At 43.1% G+C, this 19,446-nt stretch overlaps 2 protein-coding genes and 1 long non-coding RNA gene across 9 annotated transcripts; all 3 read left to right on the plus strand.

Moving 5' to 3' along the window:
- Positions 1-220: 220 nt before the first annotated feature.
- LOC120705732 (NAC domain-containing protein 75-like) lies at positions 221-5,911 on the plus strand. 7 transcript variants are annotated; one of them, XM_039990225.1, is made up of 7 exons: positions 221-370; positions 471-676; positions 812-992; positions 1,461-2,026; positions 2,706-2,960; positions 3,718-3,834; positions 5,206-5,911. In XM_039990225.1, the coding sequence occupies exons 2-7, from the start codon at positions 560-562 to the stop codon at positions 5,284-5,286; spliced, it is 1,317 nt and encodes a 438-aa protein (XP_039846159.1). In that variant the 5' UTR covers positions 221-370; positions 471-559; the 3' UTR covers positions 5,287-5,911. The 7 variants fall into 7 exon arrangements, with proteins under 7 accessions (XP_039846159.1, XP_039846161.1, XP_039846163.1 ...); XM_039990227.1 differs by having other exon boundaries at positions 222-370; positions 815-992; XM_039990229.1 differs by having other exon boundaries at positions 223-370; positions 3,733-3,834.
- A 3,500-nt stretch (positions 5,912-9,411) lies between these two features.
- Positions 9,412-11,941, plus strand: LOC120705733. Its single transcript, XR_005688045.1, has 3 exons — positions 9,412-9,766; positions 10,621-10,698; positions 11,696-11,941. It is a non-coding gene; the product is annotated as an uncharacterized LOC120705733 (long non-coding RNA).
- Positions 11,942-12,037: 96 nt separating this feature from the next.
- LOC120709428 (skin secretory protein xP2-like) lies at positions 12,038-14,556 on the plus strand. Its single transcript, XM_039995060.1, has 3 exons — positions 12,038-12,382; positions 12,486-12,793; positions 14,544-14,556. Exons 1-3 carry the CDS (start codon positions 12,038-12,040, stop codon positions 14,554-14,556), a joined length of 666 nt encoding a protein of 221 aa, XP_039850994.1.
- Positions 14,557-19,446: the final 4,890 nt, after the last annotated feature.

Raw genomic sequence — 19,446 nt, forward strand, 5'->3', positions numbered from 1 at the left:
GCCCGATAAAATATACTTGCATCAACAGTAGAACGCCTAAGGCAAAGGTGCATGGCGCGGCACCATCTTACGGGCAGTTTAATTTAGCGTAGATGAAAGGTGTCCATGTCTTGTTTTATGCTTAAGCGATAGAGAGAGAAAGAGAGAGAGTGGCCGGGGCTAGCTTGGGACGGAGGAGGGGCCCTTTAACTTTTCCTCATGGGGTGTGTGGCTTCAGTTAAAGTAGGCAGGAATTCTGCTCTCTCTTGTATTAAACCGGTGAAAGCAGCTGCCTGCCTGCCTCGATTTTTTTTATATATGTATGCCTCTCCCTCACTCCTTACTCTCTCCTTTGCACCCCTAGTACTGATCCTCCTCCCCGCGCTCTTCGGTTTGCTTCTCTTTTCTTCTATCTCCTTTCACTCGTTTCGACCTTGTGTTCTTGCCGAATTGTGCCTGATGGCCATATGCTTGTTTGATTTACTTGGCAGCGCAGCAAGACATAGAAGAATCCCCTACTACTAGTACTACTACTACTCATGCATGAGCACCGCCTCCTCGCGCCGCATATGAATCAGACATGAATAGGGGCCACAGCAGCAGCTCCTCGAAGCTCATCAACGAGAAGCTTGAGGAACACCGGATCTCCACCGCCAAGCACTGCCCCCACTGCGGCGAGAAAATCGACAGCAAGCCGGTATGCATACGTGAAGTTGACAATTTCGTTTTGCCTTTCTATCTATCACACAGCTGCACACCCTCTCTAGCATGAGTACTATGATACTTGGTGCAACCTTTTCTGATTGGATTAATTAATTGCTGTAACTGCAAGAAGGATTGGGTGGGGCTGCCGGCCGGAGTCAAGTTCGATCCAACTGACCAGGAGCTGATCGAGCACCTCGAGGCGAAAGTGAAGGATGAAGGCTCGAGATCTCACCCTCTCATCGACGAGTTCATACCCACAATAGATGGGGAGGACGGCATATGTTACACCCACCCCGAGAAACTTCCAGGTGAGGGAGCTACCTAAGCTAGACATGAGCTGAAATATTACTGAACCATATATATACTTAAACAGACATATTCCTGGCTTTTCGAGCTTTGCTTTTCATGGAGTGATATATTGTATGTTGGGATTGTATCGCCATGAATTATGTGCTGTGGTTTGGATTTGGGACATGGCATATATTCCATTGTTCTCGATGTGCTCTCCCCTCTATTCTTAGTGTTCTCTACATGTGCTCTCGGGTATATGCAAAGAGAATTATTGTTTATGGAAAGTTGTGCCTACCCTGATCTACCTCTCTCCTCTTAAGTCATGATGGTAAGATGCTTCTGAAGTTTCCAAATAGGTTTCTTTCCTTTCTATCTCTTATCTTTTTCAGAGGTTTGTTGCATCTTTCAAGAAACATAGGCCACCCACCCAACTCAGGTTCTAACACAGTTCTTGCATCTATATGCCTTGTGCTGATGATCGTCAGGTGTGACCAGGGATGGCCTGAGCAAGCACTTCTTCCACCGGCCATCAAAGGCCTATACGACGGGCACGAGGAAGAGGAGGAAGATACAGACGGAGTGCGACGTCCACAAGGGCGAGACGAGGTGGCACAAGACCGGAAAGACGCGGCCGGTAATGGTGAACGGCCGGCAGAAGGGGTGCAAGAAGATTCTGGTGCTGTACACCAACTTCGGCAAGCACCGCAAGCCGGAGAAGACGAACTGGGTGATGCACCAGTACCACCTCGGCGACCTCGAAGAGGAGAAGGAGGGGGAGCTGGTGGTTTGCAAGATCTTCTACCAGACCCAACCCAGGCAGTGCAGCTGGTCTTCCGAACGGGGCGCCGCCGCCGCCGCCATGGCAGCAACGACAGTACAGGAGCAGCGTAGGAGGGATAGCGGCAGCGGAAGCTGCTCTTCAAGGGACCACGAGGTATCGTTCCCGGCCGGATACACGGTCACCGCGGCCGTCGAGATGCAGCAGCATATGAAGCAGCACTCCGCGGACCATTTCAGCTTCGCGCCTTTCAGGAAGACTTTCGATCAGGAGGTAATAATTAACCACCATTCTTCCTGATTAGCTCTGGACGAAGTACATGGGACTAGTAGTGCATGTTTTTGCTCTAGAGGGTCTGTGTGAAATCTTCTGCTGGTTTAGGTTGGGGAGAACATCATGCAGATCATCCACGATCCATCCCATGCACCCATGCACGCTCCTGCTTTTTTCTCCCTCTTTTATTTTGGTATGGATATACTTACTTTCTGTTTGATTAGATGAGCTAGCTTGTTGCATATATATGCATGGGCGTTTGGGTAGCTGACCAAATGTGCAGGATGTGTGCCAGTCTAAAGCAAAAGATGAGTCACCCATCACAGAGTATGGACCCGTTTAAGTGGTTCGAGTCTCACATCATTTTACTCATATTGCAAGCAACCCTAGGAGCCATCCACCGCACCCACCGTGAAAGCAAAAACTACCAATAAATTCCTTTTGAACAATTGATACGTCCTATTCTCTTCTACACACACAAAAAGAGAGAGAGAGAGAGAGAGAGAGAGAGAGAGAGAGAGAGAGAGAGAGAGAGAGAGAGAGAGAGAGAGAGCGCAGTATATATGTAACAGCATAACTGAAAGGGAATGCCAAACGAAATATGTAGATATAGAAAGTAAAGTCAAATAATATATATATCCAATTGAATTTGATTTATACGTGTATATGTACGGAGCAGGTTGGTATAGGTGGTGATCAGGTGCCATCTAATCAGCTTGGACGATCAGAACAGCATCATGCCGTCCAGGAGCAGCAGCCACACCGTCCGGTGATCGCGACCATGGCCGTCCCAGCCACGGCTTTCCTGATCAGTAGGCCATCGAACCCTGTTTCGACTATTGTGCCACCTGCAATGCAGCACACGTCAGTTGTTCTCGATCATGATCAGTTCCATGTGCCAGCAATCCTTCTACATCACCACGACAAATTTCAGGTGATTAATCCATCTTGGCTTGTTTTATTTCTTTCATGCATTTCCGAGAAAAAATAATTAATTAAGATATTGCACAAAGGGTTTGCAATTAGATTTTGCACACGAGTTCGGAACGACCAAATGCATATGCCTATTTTCTTAATTAGCGTATCTTTGTTGTTGTTTCTTATTTTTGATCCGATCTTTTTGCCACCCTAAATGTTTTTAAGATAAGTCCAAAGTCCAAACCATGCTACAAGGTACATTTTATCTATTTTAATTGAATGGCAACGGCCCATGCATTTAGTAATGTTCACTTGTATTCTTTAGTATATCACACACTGCTGCATCATGTTTATATATTCCTAAGAAGCGGGATAGGAACTTGTAAATTTGTATTAAAATGAAAAATTCTCAAGGACTCCATAAAAGATATACCATTTTGCAATAATAATTTTTCATAGCATGTTAAACCCGATATATTCATGAATGTCCATATTTTGACACCTGCTTACATTTGTAATTTCAGACCATGATCTTTTCTGTTTGAAGATTTTAATTTGATGCAATGGCAGCCGTTTTCAGTAACATGTCCTTGGATGTTCTATTCGAATTTAAGCCGATTGCATGCATACATATTGGCCTATATAGCTTGTAGAGAAAGAACCATCTCATGGCCGTATACTCTTTCCAATAGTTCCTTTTCCTTTTACCCTCATTCTTTACCGAAACACTACTTTATATTTACCGTTCCATATCAACATTATTGATAACAAAGAAAATGCACGAACAGCATCAGCACCAACAGCAACAACCACAGCAAAAGCTTGACCGCAGGTCTGCCGGCTTGGAAGAATTGATAATGGGTTGCACGTCATCCACAAGCACAAAAGGGGTAAGTTGATTATTTCTCCCAATTCTTTTGAACCACACGTACAAACATGCTGGTAGTAACTAGCTAGGATCAACATCAGCATGCATATAATTACATGGGATCCATGAGTCAAATTTGTAAGTCTAAATTTAGAATATGTGCAAACATCTAACGAAGTAATTCATTCGCATGCATATGAACATCGATCTCATACTGAGCTTATGGTTATAATAAGTTAGTGCACATTCATGTTATCTTGATTATTTAGTATGTATAGATCAGAAAGCTGCATGTTCTCATGCAAGTGAGGTGAGGTGAGGGATAGCCTAGCTAGGAAAAGAAAGACTGCACCAGGGGGGTCCTGAGGAAACTTCAGTGTGGGGTCGCGTAGTCTCTTTGTCGTTCTAGCATTCTAAAACAAGCCCTTACCATGACAGCTTTTTCCTCCAAATTAGGTTCCCTATTTTTAATTGATCATTTTAGGTGCTTTTACAGCATGCATGCCAACGAAATTGAGAGAGAGAGAGAGAGAGAGAGAGAGAGAGAGAGAGAGAGAGAGAGATCTGCAGAGTGCTTGTGTGTGTGTGTGTGTGTGTGAGAGAGAGAGAGAGACTGTAGTACTCATAGAGAGACAGAAGAAACATCATGAATATATGCAAACAAGGACCACATCTTTGCTTTGCTTTTGAGTGCCAAAGGAGAGAGGCCAAAGACCAGCGTAGAAACAAGACCATACTTTCCTTGCTTTCATGACCATATAGGTGAAAACGAGAGCTTTTTCTCCGTGTCGGTAGCATCCTTGCTTTTTCAGACTATATATTAGTTTTTTACTGCTATCTCTTGAGAAAAGAGCCAAGCAAAAGGGGGCAATATCATTTGTGTCTTCTCTTCCACTCTTTTCTATGAATGTGGATTCACACGAAAACCATGCATGCATGCACATGGTCTCATGTTACTGTTTCCCGGCCGGGGTAGTCTTGTCGAGACTGACAGTAGACAAACACAGTTATATAGGACAGGAGGTTGGGTTGAAACTGCCTTTGATGATTAGAAGGTCCCGGCTCCCGACTCATTTAATGTACTATGCAGTTTTTTTTTTAATTTCCTTTGGCTACGCATCTCAGTTATCGAAAATAGTAACAGCTCAAATAATATAGCAAACTGTTTGTCCCATCTTGAACATAAATACAGAACTAAACAGTGGGGACATTTGCTATAAATATGTACATAAGCACAATGTCATTGTTTTCTCTGCCCTGGCAAATATGTGTGCAGTGTGCTGCTCTCTTTCAAGCGATGCTGCCTTTCTCACTTATTCAACGACTGTTGCACTCCACCGAAGCAGTGAATTAGCAGCTCCTTTTTGACCCCCTTGTTCCTATTCTATTGCAGGAAACTTCAATCCCTCAGTCCCAAGAGACAGAATGGCCTTACCCTTACTGGCCGCCTGACAACCAAGATCATCATGGATAGTATCAACAAGGCTGTTAAATAGTGGCAATCAATACCAAAACTAACCACACCACTTTCAATGGGTTGGTATTTGTCCCCTTGAATATACTGGGCGTTGCTTTAATTTCTTGGAGAATGTACTGCCGAAGATAAAGAAAACAGATCTATGCAGATCTCTCCCTCAATGAAAAGAAGATGATAAAATTAATTGTTGTGAACTCTTCAAGGCAGAAGATCAGAAAGCGTGAACAAAAAGAAAAGAGGAAAGATCGATGGGAGGATAGGAATTGTTGTGCTGACATCAAAACGGAGCATAGCTGGCCTAGACAATGCAACCCGTATTAGTGCAATTTAATCAAGTATAACTACAATCAATCCTTCGTTTATCACTGTTTTTTCATTTGTATTAGCTATTTTCCAATTGTAAAAAGTAGTATTGTTTGCATGTACATTAACCCAGCCCCTTCTTTGGTTACTGAATCTATACTTATTTCCCCCTCGTTAATTTGTGCTCCAAATATGCATAGACATTATTAGTTTTTCTTTGTTATGCATATCTAGAAGCAGAAACATTGTTTATATTTTGGTAGTGTTAGTGTACTTATTCATTAGCAAATAGAATTAAAACTACATTGTTTGAAAGGAATGAATTGAGCTATATGATTACTGTATATGTCATGTACATTGTCTAAATAATAACTATTATGTTATAAGTATATTAAGATGCACTTTGTGGAGCTAACTACTCTTGTACTCCCTCTGTTTTTAATATATGACATTTGAGACAAAGTAATCGATCAGTTCATTTTTTTAACTCGTTAACTTGTCCTAAACATGCCATACATTTTAATACTGAATGAGTATTAATAAGAGGTACCTCATTTTATTTGTGATTATGATTATTCCATGCACATGGGTCTTCTTTTAATTTAATTTAACATACTTCAGTATTTCATTAATATGTCGTATTAAATTAGTTATACAGGAAATGCTTTGAGGAGTGCATCGACCATCAAGTATAGGGCAAGACTAATTTGCTTCTCCTAAATGTCATATCATATATTTAAAAATGGAGTAGTATTAGATTTGGTACTCATAGAAAGACAATGTCATCGTATGGTGCTTGATCATACCATCCAAAAGAAAATTCAACATTAGCTAAGATGAACTAAACTTAAACTTGAATTGTTTGATTTGTTAGGATGCAAACATTACATAGGCCCCATTTGGAACATTGGAATTGATTTTTATTCTAATAATCATAATTTAGACATAAATTTATTAAGCTAATATGAGTATGTACAGAATTTATTTGTATACTATTGTTGATCATACGAGGGAGGTACTTATATGTTATATTTATATTGTAAAGGAGTGAGCCAAAGAGCGTGCTATAAATTATGAAATAGAAACATAGCTTGATGGTGTATAGAATCAATTTCCATCTTCCACCCTATGAATTTAGGATAGGCTTGTATCTAAACTTTGAAAAGTGGTGGATGTCAAATTCTAAGCCAAATAGTCTAGTTTATTAAGTATATTTCAATTCCTCCAAAATGAGAGGATCCAAACGGCCCCTTGTGTAAATTCACATGTTTCAAATATCCTAGAGCTAAGTTTTTTGTCTTTTGTTTAATCCGTAAAGCATCCTTTGTATTCTATTAATTTAAACCATGGCACGGAAGAAACACTGTATGTCCATGCTTGTCGTAAGGCTGTAGCTAGAATAAGCATAATTTATATTTTGTACTACCTAGCCCAATTATTTTCATACATATTTGTGTGGTTGTCTCAAAGTAATTATTCTAAATGAATATAAATATGCAACTAATAAGGATGGAAATTCATGGGGTACTCAAGTTAAAATTGGAACCTTTTTTCTAATGGGGAGTCAACTTTTGAATAAATATGGTAGTTAAGCTATTTTAAACTTTTATGATGATACAAATTTTCAACTTGGTATTCGAGAAGCAACTTGCACAATTTTTCCAATGACAAGAACATTAGTTACATTACATAGGCGATTATAGGACTGATCGATCTTTTTTATCTAGTGGGGGTGGGGGGAGTGCATCAGTCACCTTACAAGTGACAAAATTCCACCAATTTTGTATGAATTAGAAAAGGTTAAAGAATATTCATGATGCATTGTTCCACATGGCAAGTACCGAGCCTTAGGGGTTCAAATTAGTGCTTCTAAGGGTCATCACCGACCCTATTTAGCATAATTAATTGAACTAGTTTCTTAAATTCAGCCACACTTTAAAGGGAAAAGTCTGATTTACATTCTCGAGCTATTGCAAAAAATCTGATTTTCAACCTTTAACTACAAAACCAAATAACTTAGGCGATCCGACCGTCGAAACCGAATAAATTTGGCCCCTAGAGTGGTTTTATTTTTTTAGAAAAATAAAAGCTCTAATTAGATATAAAATATAAAACTAATTCATTTTAAATTTAAAAAATATGAAACTAGTACAATTTTTTAAACTTGTAACATATCTATTATTGCTCTATTGAATCTTAGTTACTCAAAAATAATAGACATAACTGCAAGTAATCAAATATTATGAACATAAAAAATTGGATCTAAATAACTAACAAATATCGTGCCAATAGATAGGTTACATTTTTAGAAAAAAATTTATACTCATTTCGTATTTTTTATTTAAAATAAATTGCTGATAATTTTTTTAGTTTAAAGTTGAATATTTTTAATTCACACAAAATGAAAAACCACCTTCCAAACCACGTAATTTGCTCGATTTCAACAGTTGAAAGGCCTCTATTATCCGGTTTCATAGTTGAAGGTTGAAAATTAAACTTTTATAATAGTTTAAGGGTATAAACTGGACTTTTCTCTTTAAAAAATAGGTCAATAGATAGAACTAAAAGGAGTTGGTGCCGCTTGGTGGCATCCCTGCATGTGAAAAATTATTTGACATATCCCAAGTGGAAACAAGAGAGCACTAGTCGGTATACGACATTTAGAACATGGGTATTGTGGTTTTTGATATTGAGAAATTGAGAAGCCAGTTTCGGAGGGTCAGGACACAGGGTGCCTGAGAGAAAGACAGCGGCATGCAAAGTCCATGGCAGGTACGGTGGGCCCCATGATGCATGGTCTGTGCAAGCTAAGACTTGAATTGAAGCGACGACAGATAGATCAAAGTCGTACGTTACTCGTTAAGGCAATGCGAGGAGAACGGCAAGGATCATAGTTCTTATTATGAAGCTTTTTTCAAGCGTACGTACACAATATGTCGATGTGGGAAATATATGCACATACTACCTCCCTTTTTTCGTAATTTTGCCATTACTTAATCAATTGAAAGTGCTAGAATGACAATCTATTAACGTCTATTCGATGTTATTACAAATGTAAATTTTTCTGTGTACATTATTATAATGACCAAAAGTTTCTAATATTTGATCGTGCATATCGAACCCCAAGCATCAGATATTTGAGCATTGATCGGGTCGCGTTTTTCTTTAAAATTTGAGTAGGATGTATTTATCATTAATTAGGCCCAGTCTCTTTTAGATGCTCATGGGGAATTAGGATCTGACTATGTACGTTTATTACAGGGTGAGAATACATGCGTGTATGGGAGCGTTTATGTTTATATTGTGTGTTTCACTTAAAAGAAAAGCAATATATATAGCTGATCTTTCTTCCTAACAATTAGTTAATTAATTAGTATGATATTCTGATTCGTAGGTACGAACATACGAGACAAGCAGGAATATTATCATATACCCCCACCCCCCAAAAAAAATGCTATCTATCCTTAGACAATGGAGATTCTTGGCTTCACCAGAGATTGATGATCGTATGGGGGCTCATCCTAGGACCTAACTAGCGAGGCAGGGGCGGCACTAGGGGTATGCCCCTGTATGCCTAGGCATACCCAAGATTTGGAGAAAAATACTAGTATGTATTCATAGATGTATACTATCATCTATAGCTTATGGGCCTAATTCAACAAAAAGCCCAGCAACGGCCAAAACAGGAATCACGCTCCCCCTCCCTGTCTCTGCGCTCCCGAGGCCCCCCTTCCGCTCCGCCCCCATCCCTCCGCTAGTTCGCCCCTGGCCCTCCTGTAACAGCCCGCTCTCGCGGACTGTCCGCGAGTTATGGGCGGACGGTCCGCCCTTGCTCGTCCAACTCATCTTTATCCCGAACAGAGCCTCCTCTCTTCTCTCTCCTTATCCATTTCTTCCCCAACCCGACCCCTCTTCTCTCCTAGGCGCCATGGGGGAGCCCCCATAGCTCCTTTCCCATTTGGAGCCTCCACCCTCGCCGGAGCTTCGCCGAAGGTCGCCGTCGCCGAGCTCCACTACCTAGCCATCATCTTTTTCCCCGGGATCGAAGTTTCCCCCAAGTTTCCTCAAGTTCTTCTTCCTCTACTTCAAGAATAAGGTCAAGCCCGAGCTCAAGCTTCCCCAAGGCCGCTTTACTCCAACTTGTGGCACCTCACTGGAGCCCTAGCCATCGCCGGTGAGCTCTCTTCCTTTCCGAATCATCCTCTCTTCTCTAGGGTTTGAGTTCTTGGGTTTTATTTTGGATTTCTTCACCATTGTTGGTCTAGAGCTTCCAAATATCGATTCCCATCAAATCCATCCCTTGGAATGAGTCCTAGACACTCCTAGAAGCTTTTAGGAACAAACCCCCACCAAAGCCGTGGCCGGACTTGTCGCCGGCGGCCTCGCCGGTGCGTCTCTGAGTTCTTGCGGACGGTCCGCTCGAACCCGGCAGACGGTCCGCTCGAACCCGGCGGACGGTCCACCACTTGCACATCCAAACCACCAGAAACATCGCAGAAAGTTGTTTTCCAGTCCATTGAACGGCGGACGGTTCGCCCTTCACCCGCGGACGGTCCGTAGTTCATTTCCAAATCCCACTCAGAAACGGTGTGTTTCTGGAACCCAATCTGCCTTTGTACGGCGGACGGTCCGCGGTACAGTACCGGACGGTCCGCAGTACATTTTTTGACAATTACACAGAACCAAACCTTTTCTGGAACCCGTCTCGAATTTCACCGGCGGACGGTCCGGGCCTTAAGGGTGGACGCTCTGCGGCTACTGTAGCACTGCGCAGTAACAACCCAATCAGTTTTTCTGTTTTGATGCATTTGAATGTCTCATCTTGTATAATTCATATAAAATTACATATAGCTCAGAATAATGTGAAATAAATTTTGTTAGCTTCATTATGATATCAAGAATCAATTAAAATTATGTTTTACCCCAAGACAATTAAATTAATTATCTGAATAATTAATGTGTCATCTCATGTCTTTTGCAACTCATTCATGGCATATTTATTTATCAAGTATCATTGCACTCGTATAGAGACCGAAGCACCAACTCAAGTGGAGGTTGAGACCGAGCCGGAGTCCGTCGTCGACGACACTTCTTTGATGAACCAAGGTAGGCACCCAATCATCTTTTTACCCTGTTTTGGATCAATTAAAATATTTGAGTCTTATTTGTGCATAAGTCTATGGTATAAATGTTTGCTTAGCTCCTATCTTATGCATTACCTTTCTTGATTTAGAATAAATCCTTTTAGGTGAGTATGCTTGTGTAGGCGTCCCGATTTAATTGCTTATTCATGCTTAGTTCCAGTAGAAGTCGGGAGGTGGCAAGGTCACCACCACCCGCGAGCAATAGGTTGCTTGCTTAATTCTTAAAAGTTGAATCACTTGTAATATGATGCGGACTTGAGCATGAATGGTAGGGTCAAGTGAGATGGAGCTCACTTGGCTTAGTGTTTGCTTGGGTTGATTAAGGCCCGTGACCCCATCGCTTTGATACTTGAGCACTTATGCGTACAGACCACATACCAAATTATGGGAATGGTAAGCCAATTACCATAAGTCACACTTTGCCTTGACCGGATTCGGTGCGGGGTTGGTTGAGGTGTGATCGGCCGTCGTGTGGTGCATCTAACTATTCCGACCGTTCGTTCATAGTCGAGTGTGGTTATGCGAAAGGTTGAGGGCATGATTCAACCCTTATCCTAGGCCAAGGGTATGGGCATTGGGCTTGCACCTCGTGTGGGAAAAGTTGTACCCCCCTGCTGGGTTTTTCATCTATTGCGATAGCCGAGCTCCATGGTTAAGGAGCAAGCTCTTGTACTTTGACCTTGGGTGTAGAGTTACCGACTGAAGTTCATGAAAGATTGGACTTGCTCACTTGATGATCATATTTACTTTATGCAATTTGATTGGTGTATTGCTAATAGGATAGAAGTCTTTTGCTTATCATAACTTTATCAAATGCTTTTATGCAAAATTAATCACCTTGCCAATTTTCTTGCTACTAGCCAAATGCATCCTCCTTGAGAGTCGGGTTTTAGACACTTGTTGGATAAGCCCTGCGGAGTACCCTTTGTACTCACGGTGCTGCCGTTAAGTTGATGCAGGTGAGCCTCAGCAGGAGCCCGTCTTTGGGTACTTCTACCCCGTGGACGGTGGAGCGGATGAGAGCTGAAGGCCGGTGGTTGAAGTAGAGCACTATCTCCATATAGTGTTCTCTTCTGGGTTGTATCCGTAGAGACATAATTAAATATTTTCGCTGCAAAACTCTGAACTTGTAATGTAGTCACTTGAATCTATTTATGTAAGAGACTTCTATGTATGGATATGCTTGTATGTGATGATGTTCTCAAGTTGTGCTTAGTGAGGTGTACCATCCTGGGCATGTTCAGGACGCATCTCAAGGACTACCGGGGTTATTCTCCTTTAATTGGGTGGATAAATGGATGATGATCCGATTAAATGGGTTTAACTTGGGCGGTTCCTCACACCTCCGGCCTCCGGCCAGCGCCCCAGCTCCAGCGTCCGGCTCCGGCCTCCGCCCAGCAGGCAGCAGCGCAGCCGCGCAGGGGAAGCAGCAAGAGCGGGCCATCCAGGGCAGGGGCGGCGCGCGCGTATCACCCCTGGCCCCTGCACCAGGCACCAGCGCCGCAGGCCCCCAGCGTACAGCGGCCAGTGCCGCAACGGGCGGCAGGTCGGCAGCCGGCGGCGCGCCGAGTACTGCTCCATGCTCCAGTGACCAGTGCTCCACCTCGGCCCTTCAATTCATGCAAGCCAGCAGCCCAGCGAGCAAGGTAAGATGAACACCCTAGATCCAGATCGATTCACTCATCAGTGAACTATACAAGATTTCCTTTTCTAATTCTTTTTATTGTGTTCTTAATTTTTGTAATGTAGATGAAGAAGATGGATGTTAGCATATTTTCATTGTGGGAGAAAGCTGCAAAGGCCAAAAAAACAGCCTCCACATCCACACCAAATGCTGTTGAGATTGAGAGTAATGAGAGCAATATGCAGTTAGCACTTGTGCCACTGCCAGCGCAGAATGATGGTGAAGAAAATGATGAAGCTCCCCAGCCGGATAGAGGCTCCCCAACTCCAATTGTAGAAGAAACTACAAGTGATGAAGAGGCTGAGATGTCTGAAATTAAAGTAGATTTGGAAGCGCTTGAGCATGATCCTGGGAAGCAGATTCCTATATCAAGGTATGATGTCAATTACCGAGATAGTGTCAGAAGGAGATATATTGAGTTAGGGCCATGTCAACCAAAGAATCATGATTTCAAATACAGAGATATAGATATAAGTGGTCATCCACGTCACTTTTGCCTTGTTTGGTTTGAGGAGAATAAATGTGTGGCAGTACCGCCCTAATTAATCCGGCTCAAGTGCGCTAACCATCATCTTAAAGATAATCCCGGCTAATACGCACTTCAAACGGAGTAATTCGGCAGTGCTGTCGGGTAAAGTCCCGAAGAATCCACCTGAGCGTCGATCGAACCCAAAGCTTACATGCAACCCACACGAAGGTGAGTCCAGAGAGTACAACATTTCACAAATACATTACATTACAGAGTCTTAACTTAAATTATTACAAACCAAGTTCGAAATCTCCGAAAGGTACTTGAAGTTCGAATTGAAAGTAGTTCAGAGTTCACTGCAGCGGAAATAAAACGAGTTCTAAACAACGATACATGATGTCATGATGAAGCCCGTACATGACATCACTCGGCATTGTAATCGTTGGCCGGAGTCGTATCCCACTCCACCGACCAACCAGGCGGTAAAACACACGGCCAAGTCAAACTAGCTATCTGATCTTCAAAAGTATCACCTGAAAACAAAGTAGAGCCACAAGCAAGGCTGAGTATACTAATACTCAGCAAGGCTTACCCGACTAGGATATAATTAGCCTTCTAACTAGACATGCAAGGCTTTTGGCTTGAGGGGTTTGTCTTTGCCGAAAAGCAGTAAAGAGTAAGTCCTTATTTTCCGATTTTAGCTTTCAAGTTCTAGTTTGATTAACCATTCTATATTAGCATCTATCCTAAAGCATACATGGTGAAAAACAATTATTTTTCATCATTCAATCATATTTCTCATCATCATTGTTCCACTTCTTACTCTATGTGGCAAAAGGGTTAAGCAGTCTCAATGTCCGTGAGAGACGGACGATTCGAATCGAATTTGTTAACCTGGCCAGGCAGACCTAAACACACGCATGGGGAATGCAATCACCCACGCGACTTTTCCCCTTTTTCCCCGGGCATGGAACAGGCCCACCGCCCTAGGGTGCCCTGCACCCGTGCGTGACCATAGACCAGACAGTGGGGAGTATGTTCCATGGCCGGTTCCACCAGGCACTTAAGCTTACCGATTACCATATTCTCGGCATGTGGTTAGGACGTTCAAACGGTTAACCACCACTACCACACACCGCGGCCTTATCCATTTTCGCTAAACAGACGGGGTATCACGAGTACAACAACCCCGCCCATAAACCTTATATTGCAGTGTGTAGTAAGCATTCAACTCCTATGAGCTCGCGAGTGACAGGAAATCACTCGACTTCTACCGAACCATTAGCATAGCCAACTAACGACCTACACATACTAGTGTTCAAGCATAGGTACCTAGGATCATACAACTAAGGTTCCAAACAATTCCTGCAACTTAAATGCACAAATAAATAGGAATATGAATAGTTGCATAAATTTAAAATAGGTAGAACATGCTCCGGGGCTTGCCTTCCTGAGCGGAGCTAGCCTTGGGCTCTTCTGAACTCTGGTTCAGGTCTTCAGTGATTTCAGTTAGATTCACTTGAGCTTCACGCTGCTCACTCTCGGACTCCGGCACCAGCTCGTACGTACCGTCTGGGATAGTAGTCGAATCTATATGAAATGCATAAGCGTGAGTTACTTTAGTGATAACGATTTATTCAAAACTCCATTATAGAGTTGTAAACTAACGCAACTCAAGATGATTTACAAAATATTCTGTTACATCATTTTGGGCAATCATTTATAGAGTAAGAATCGTTATATCTGACTTCACAAAGTAACTAGGGTGGATTTTACCTTTTATCCCTATGCAGCAAAAGAAAGGATTTTTCTTAATTATTACTAGGATAAGCATGTCCTTATCATAATTAAAGTTACACAGAGATTCTGGGTTTGAAATTTTTATGCAAGGTACATGTCTGAGTAACTTGCCTACTGTGAAATTTTCAGCCCATTTCATGCAGCCTATTAACCATGAAAAATAAAACAAACAGCTACTGCTAGAAACAAAAATGAATATTACATGTCCATCTATGCAAGTACTGGTAATGAAATTTTAACTGAGTGTTGTCTTCCTAAATATTAGCTTGCCATAAATTTTTCACAAATAAAAAAGTATTGTACCGGGCATGACAAATAGAGCAAAGTACAACTGCCGTAAAGAAAATTAATTTCCACAGGTAGTTATAATGAGTTTCAGAGGTTAAAATGTTTCTAGCAAGATAAAGTACTAAAATATCAGCTCTTCTAAAAACATCAGATTTTTCTAGGCAGAGGAACTATTTTTCTTAGTTTAGTGCATTTATTCATTACATAAAACACTTGAGTATGTTCTGCTTGGGTAAAAAGTCCCTACATTTTTCTAGAGCATCCAGGTAACAACTCAGAGGCACTGAAAAAGTTTCAGCTTGTGGTTAAAGGTGGAACAACTTCGAAAAACAAAACTATTTATACTAGGCATACATCAAGATTTAAATAAACTGATAGCTCGGCATGTCAACTGTCCACGAAACTTTTACCCTAGGTTATACATCTAACATGTACCCTACTGACCAAACATGGCTAACAACTCATGCTTGTAACTTGAGATCTAATATAAAGTACATTTTCATTGTATTTTAAATGAAGTAAAAACTATTGAGCAAATGAAAAAGTGCATGTATAAAAAGTTGTAGATCTCTTTGCAAAAATTCCAGAACAGTTGAGTTTGTATTTTTCTGATGTTTCTACGATTTTTAAACGAATTTACAAGTTTGCTGTTTTTCAAAACAAAAAGAAAAAGGAAATGTAAACTTGCATCTAGGCCCCTGGAACAATTTGGGGGTTCACATAACCCCTTGGCCGGAGTTGGGACAGAGGAGGCGGCGGCGGGGGGTTTCCCGGCAAGGAGGAGGCTCGCCGGCGGCGGCGATGGCGTCCAGGGGTAAGAGCTCACCGAGCTCTACCTGTGGGTAGGTGTTGTGGTCGACGGGGATGGCCAGAGTAGGGTTGGCGGCGTAGCAGCACGGCCGGCGGCGGTGGCGAGCTGCGGCGGCTCTGGGCAGTGGAGTTTGGGTCGTCGAGCACCGGTGGGAGGTGAGGGAGCTCGTGGGCGAGTCAATTTGGGTCGAGGAAGGGCGGAAGAGGGAGTTCCGCGGCGGGCGGCGTTGGCGGCGGCTCTGCCCCGGCGAGCTTCGGTGGCCGGAGTGGACAGAGGAGGGGGCCGGTGAGCACCAATGGGGGGTGGGGATCCCGTTCCCGGGCTCTGTTGGGGCGGAGGGAGGCCGGAGATAGGGGCTCCGCAGTGAGGTGGTGTTCGGCGGCGGCAATGGCGTGGGCGGCGGTGTTCCAGGGCGCGGGGAGCAGAGGGGGAGCTCGGTTTGGGGTGGAATGGAGAGGGGAGGAGCGGAAACGCGGGGTGGCGAAGCAAAATGGGGAGGAGAGGGCTGCAGAGGGGAGCTCGGCAGGGGAGGAGTTAAGGGCGGGCGCACTGGCGTGGGCGGCGGCTCGTCGCGTCGCCGTCGTCGCGGAGTGCCAGCACTTGAGCATGGGCACAGCGAGGGCAGGCGAGCACTCGAATGCGGCGCAGGGTCAACGGCGGGGAAGGGCGTGCGTGGCGTGGCCGGGCGGCGGGGCAGCGCTGGCGCCGCGGCAGGCGCAGCGAGCTCTGGTGGCGAGGGTGCCGTGCGGGCGGGCGGCAGCGAGCAGCGTCCGGGCGCGTGCGCACTCGAGCGGGGTAGGGGGGTCAGCGGCGCGGCAAGGCAGTGCGGCGGCAGCGAGTGCAGCGAGCTCGTGGCAGCGGTGCAGCGAGCGCACGCGCGGCGCGCTCAAGTGCCTGCGTGCGCACAGAGAGGGGAGGGTCAGCGAGGGAGAGAGAGAGGAGAGAGAGAAAAGGAGTGGAGAGAGAAAATAAAAGTCAGCGGTTTGACTCAGTCCAAACTCAAGATTTTTAATTGAAACTCAAAAATTTTTGAACACGAAAGTTGTTCAAAATTCCATTTCCTACAACTTTCCTTTCAGGCAAAACTTTGTTTGAGCAACGATTTGAAAGTTAAAATTTGAATTCAAGTTTAATGACCCCGCTCGTTTTTCGGGGTTAACTCCAAATTTCATGTTGTAACTTGAAAAACTTTGAACACGAAAGTTGTTTATCTTGTCAAACTCTACAACTTTCGTTTTGGGCAAAAGTTCATTTGAGCAAAGGGGTGAGAGTTGACTTTTTGGTGTATTTAAACGGAATTTCGGCTTTTAAGTAATCACCAAAATAGGGTTTACTGTGTCATTTGATGTTAATGGCATGTTTAAACAGTGCTAAACACCGGAGGTGTTACAAAATGGCTCGAGTATAGTGTAGAAAAAGATGCAGCCTTTTGCTTTGTTTGCTATGACCGTTATAACTTAACGTCCATTATATTGCGTATTAGCTATGACTTTTATATATATATATATTTGGCATATCCATTCGCAAATTCCTGGCTCCGCCACTGTAGCCAAGTAGCGCTTGCAGTTAGATGCAGTGTATTCATGGAATATGATCTCTCTTTGTCTGATACACAATGCAAACCCTTTCTGTACCATCAGGGCTATATCATGGAATTTGATTTGGTAGATGCTTCTACACTTGGTCTGATCATATATGTGTGCACGAGCTAATGAGGTTCTTCTTTCTAGGGTATATTGCTACTTTTATAGCTACTGCCTAGAATCCTTGTACTAAGAGAACATATGCCTTGCCTTTTCTCACAAAACTCTTCAGCACCACTTACCAATGAGTTAGGTAAAGGAAAGGTTCTCCACGGAGACATCTACTGATGTTTTCATTTCTCATCGATCAGTACTTCACATTGCAAGTATGTTTGCAAGCTAATAAGATAATCTACCTAACAAATTCAAAACATGCTACAGTCTTTTTCTGATTGAGCCTAGCTAGCATGTATGTATTATTGATCTCATACTACATATCTCAGGTGCAAACCAACCTCTTCGTGCAAATTATGAAAAGTAGTACAAGATCAATAATACATACATGCTAGCTAGATGCCTCCAGGTAGAAACTGCTCAACAAGTTGATTATGCATGTGCAGATGCCTCCAGGTTGAAACTGCTCAACAAGTTGATTGTGCATGTGCACTTATTTGTCGTATCTGTATGTGCATAGCCCCTGGAACAGTGATGCTCAGATAAGACATTTATATGGATCATCAAGCATCAACCTATGGTAGCAGAGAAAACGCTAATTATTTCAAGTACATGATCGAAGCACCTGTATAGTGGCGCATCTGTCTGTCCCTTTCCACAGAAGATAGAAAGCATAGAAAAGAAGGACATGCGGAATGCCGTGTCTCTTGCTCCCTCTCGATCACTCCATCCGATCCTCTCGTACTACACATGCGATCGAGGGGAAAGCTGGCTAACCTCTTTTGGTTACACCTATAGTTTTTTTAATCCCATTCAACTTTAATTTAACCGACACAAATAAGATCTTGGATTACCAAAGTAACATATATGAAAAAAATAATCCATCAATTGGAAAGAGGAAAGGAACAAAAGAAACCAAATTCAGTGCACATGTAGTAGCTTAACCTTGCCATAGGGCTCCCATGTGTGGCTGATTCGGTCCCAAAAAGAAGTTGAAAGGAGAATTTTGTGTTAGTGGGATTGAGCATAATCGAACATGGCCTCCCTCCCTTTTTGGATTCTCTTGCAATGGCGCGTTGAGCCAGCTTTGCCTGCTAGCTGATCTTCTTTCCCTTTAAGCGATTGTTCTCTAATCATCATCCTGCCACTTGATGATCTCAAAGGCAGTTCAGTTCATGCGCTCCAATGCGATCGATTCCGCTGCCTATAATTTAGTGCTGGGACACAATTAGGTAAGTGAAGTTAGTAATGGGATGAAGCCGAACGGCTGATCAAAGCTTTGCGGCAACACTAAACAACATGAAGTCTTTTGGGGACTAATTAATTTGCTCTTGGCACTTGGGCATATGCGGATGCGGGGAGCATATATCTCGATTCGATCTACACGCCTCTTGTTTGGAGATCTGCACGCAGATTAAACCATGGCGGAAATTTGTAGTAGTACCAGTAGATGTGAAACTGCTTGTGATGAGCTCTTCACATATATCTGTCTGAAAATGGCGTACGGATGTTTGTGCATCGTAGCTTTCCGTACAACAGTGTAGGCTTGTGGAACTCAGGTCACAGTATTGCACCGACGGCTTGAAAAACTTGTGTTTAGTCGGTAGAAACGACAGTGTTCTCTTTGTAGAGATGGAGATTATCTTAGCATTAACAGGATCCAATTCCATGAACTGTAAGTACGAGGCCTCAACTTGTTTTTTTTTTGAGCGGAAGTACAAGGCCTCAACTGGGCCGTGCGCTTTTGTACATTTTTCTGGGCCAGCAGGCCTCAAATCTATGGGCACGTTCATATTCAGTCTTCTTCGTCTGGACAGCTGGGCCCGCAAATGTTAGGAGCCGCTCGGGCTACTAGTAATCAAACCATCGCTTAAAGTCCAATAATTATTTTTTGTTCCGAAACAAAATTTTTTGTTCCCGAATAATTTTTTTGTATTACTAGAATAATTAAAAAATTGTTC

This window comes from Panicum virgatum, chromosome 5K (genome assembly GCF_016808335.1).
Source record: "Panicum virgatum strain AP13 chromosome 5K, P.virgatum_v5, whole genome shotgun sequence".
In the NCBI taxonomy this organism is placed as follows: domain Eukaryota; kingdom Viridiplantae; phylum Streptophyta; class Magnoliopsida; order Poales; family Poaceae; genus Panicum; species Panicum virgatum.

Excerpts from the sequence above, each read along its gene's own strand:
- LOC120705732 (XM_039990225.1), top strand. The coding sequence starts at position 560 with ATGAATAGGGGCCACAGCAGCAGCTCCTCGAAGCTCATCAACGAGAAG. Across the intron at positions 677-811 it reads AGAAAATCGACAGCAAGCCG|AAGGATTGGGTGGGGCTGCC; the intron begins GTATGCATACGT and ends TGTAACTGCAAG. Across the intron at positions 3,835-5,205 it reads CATCCACAAGCACAAAAGGG|GAAACTTCAATCCCTCAGTC; the intron begins GTAAGTTGATTA and ends ATTCTATTGCAG.
- LOC120709428 (XM_039995060.1), top strand. The coding sequence starts at position 12,038 with ATGATCCGATTAAATGGGTTTAACTTGGGCGGTTCCTCACACCTCCGG. Across the intron at positions 12,383-12,485 it reads CCAGCAGCCCAGCGAGCAAG|ATGAAGAAGATGGATGTTAG; the intron begins GTAAGATGAACA and ends TTTGTAATGTAG.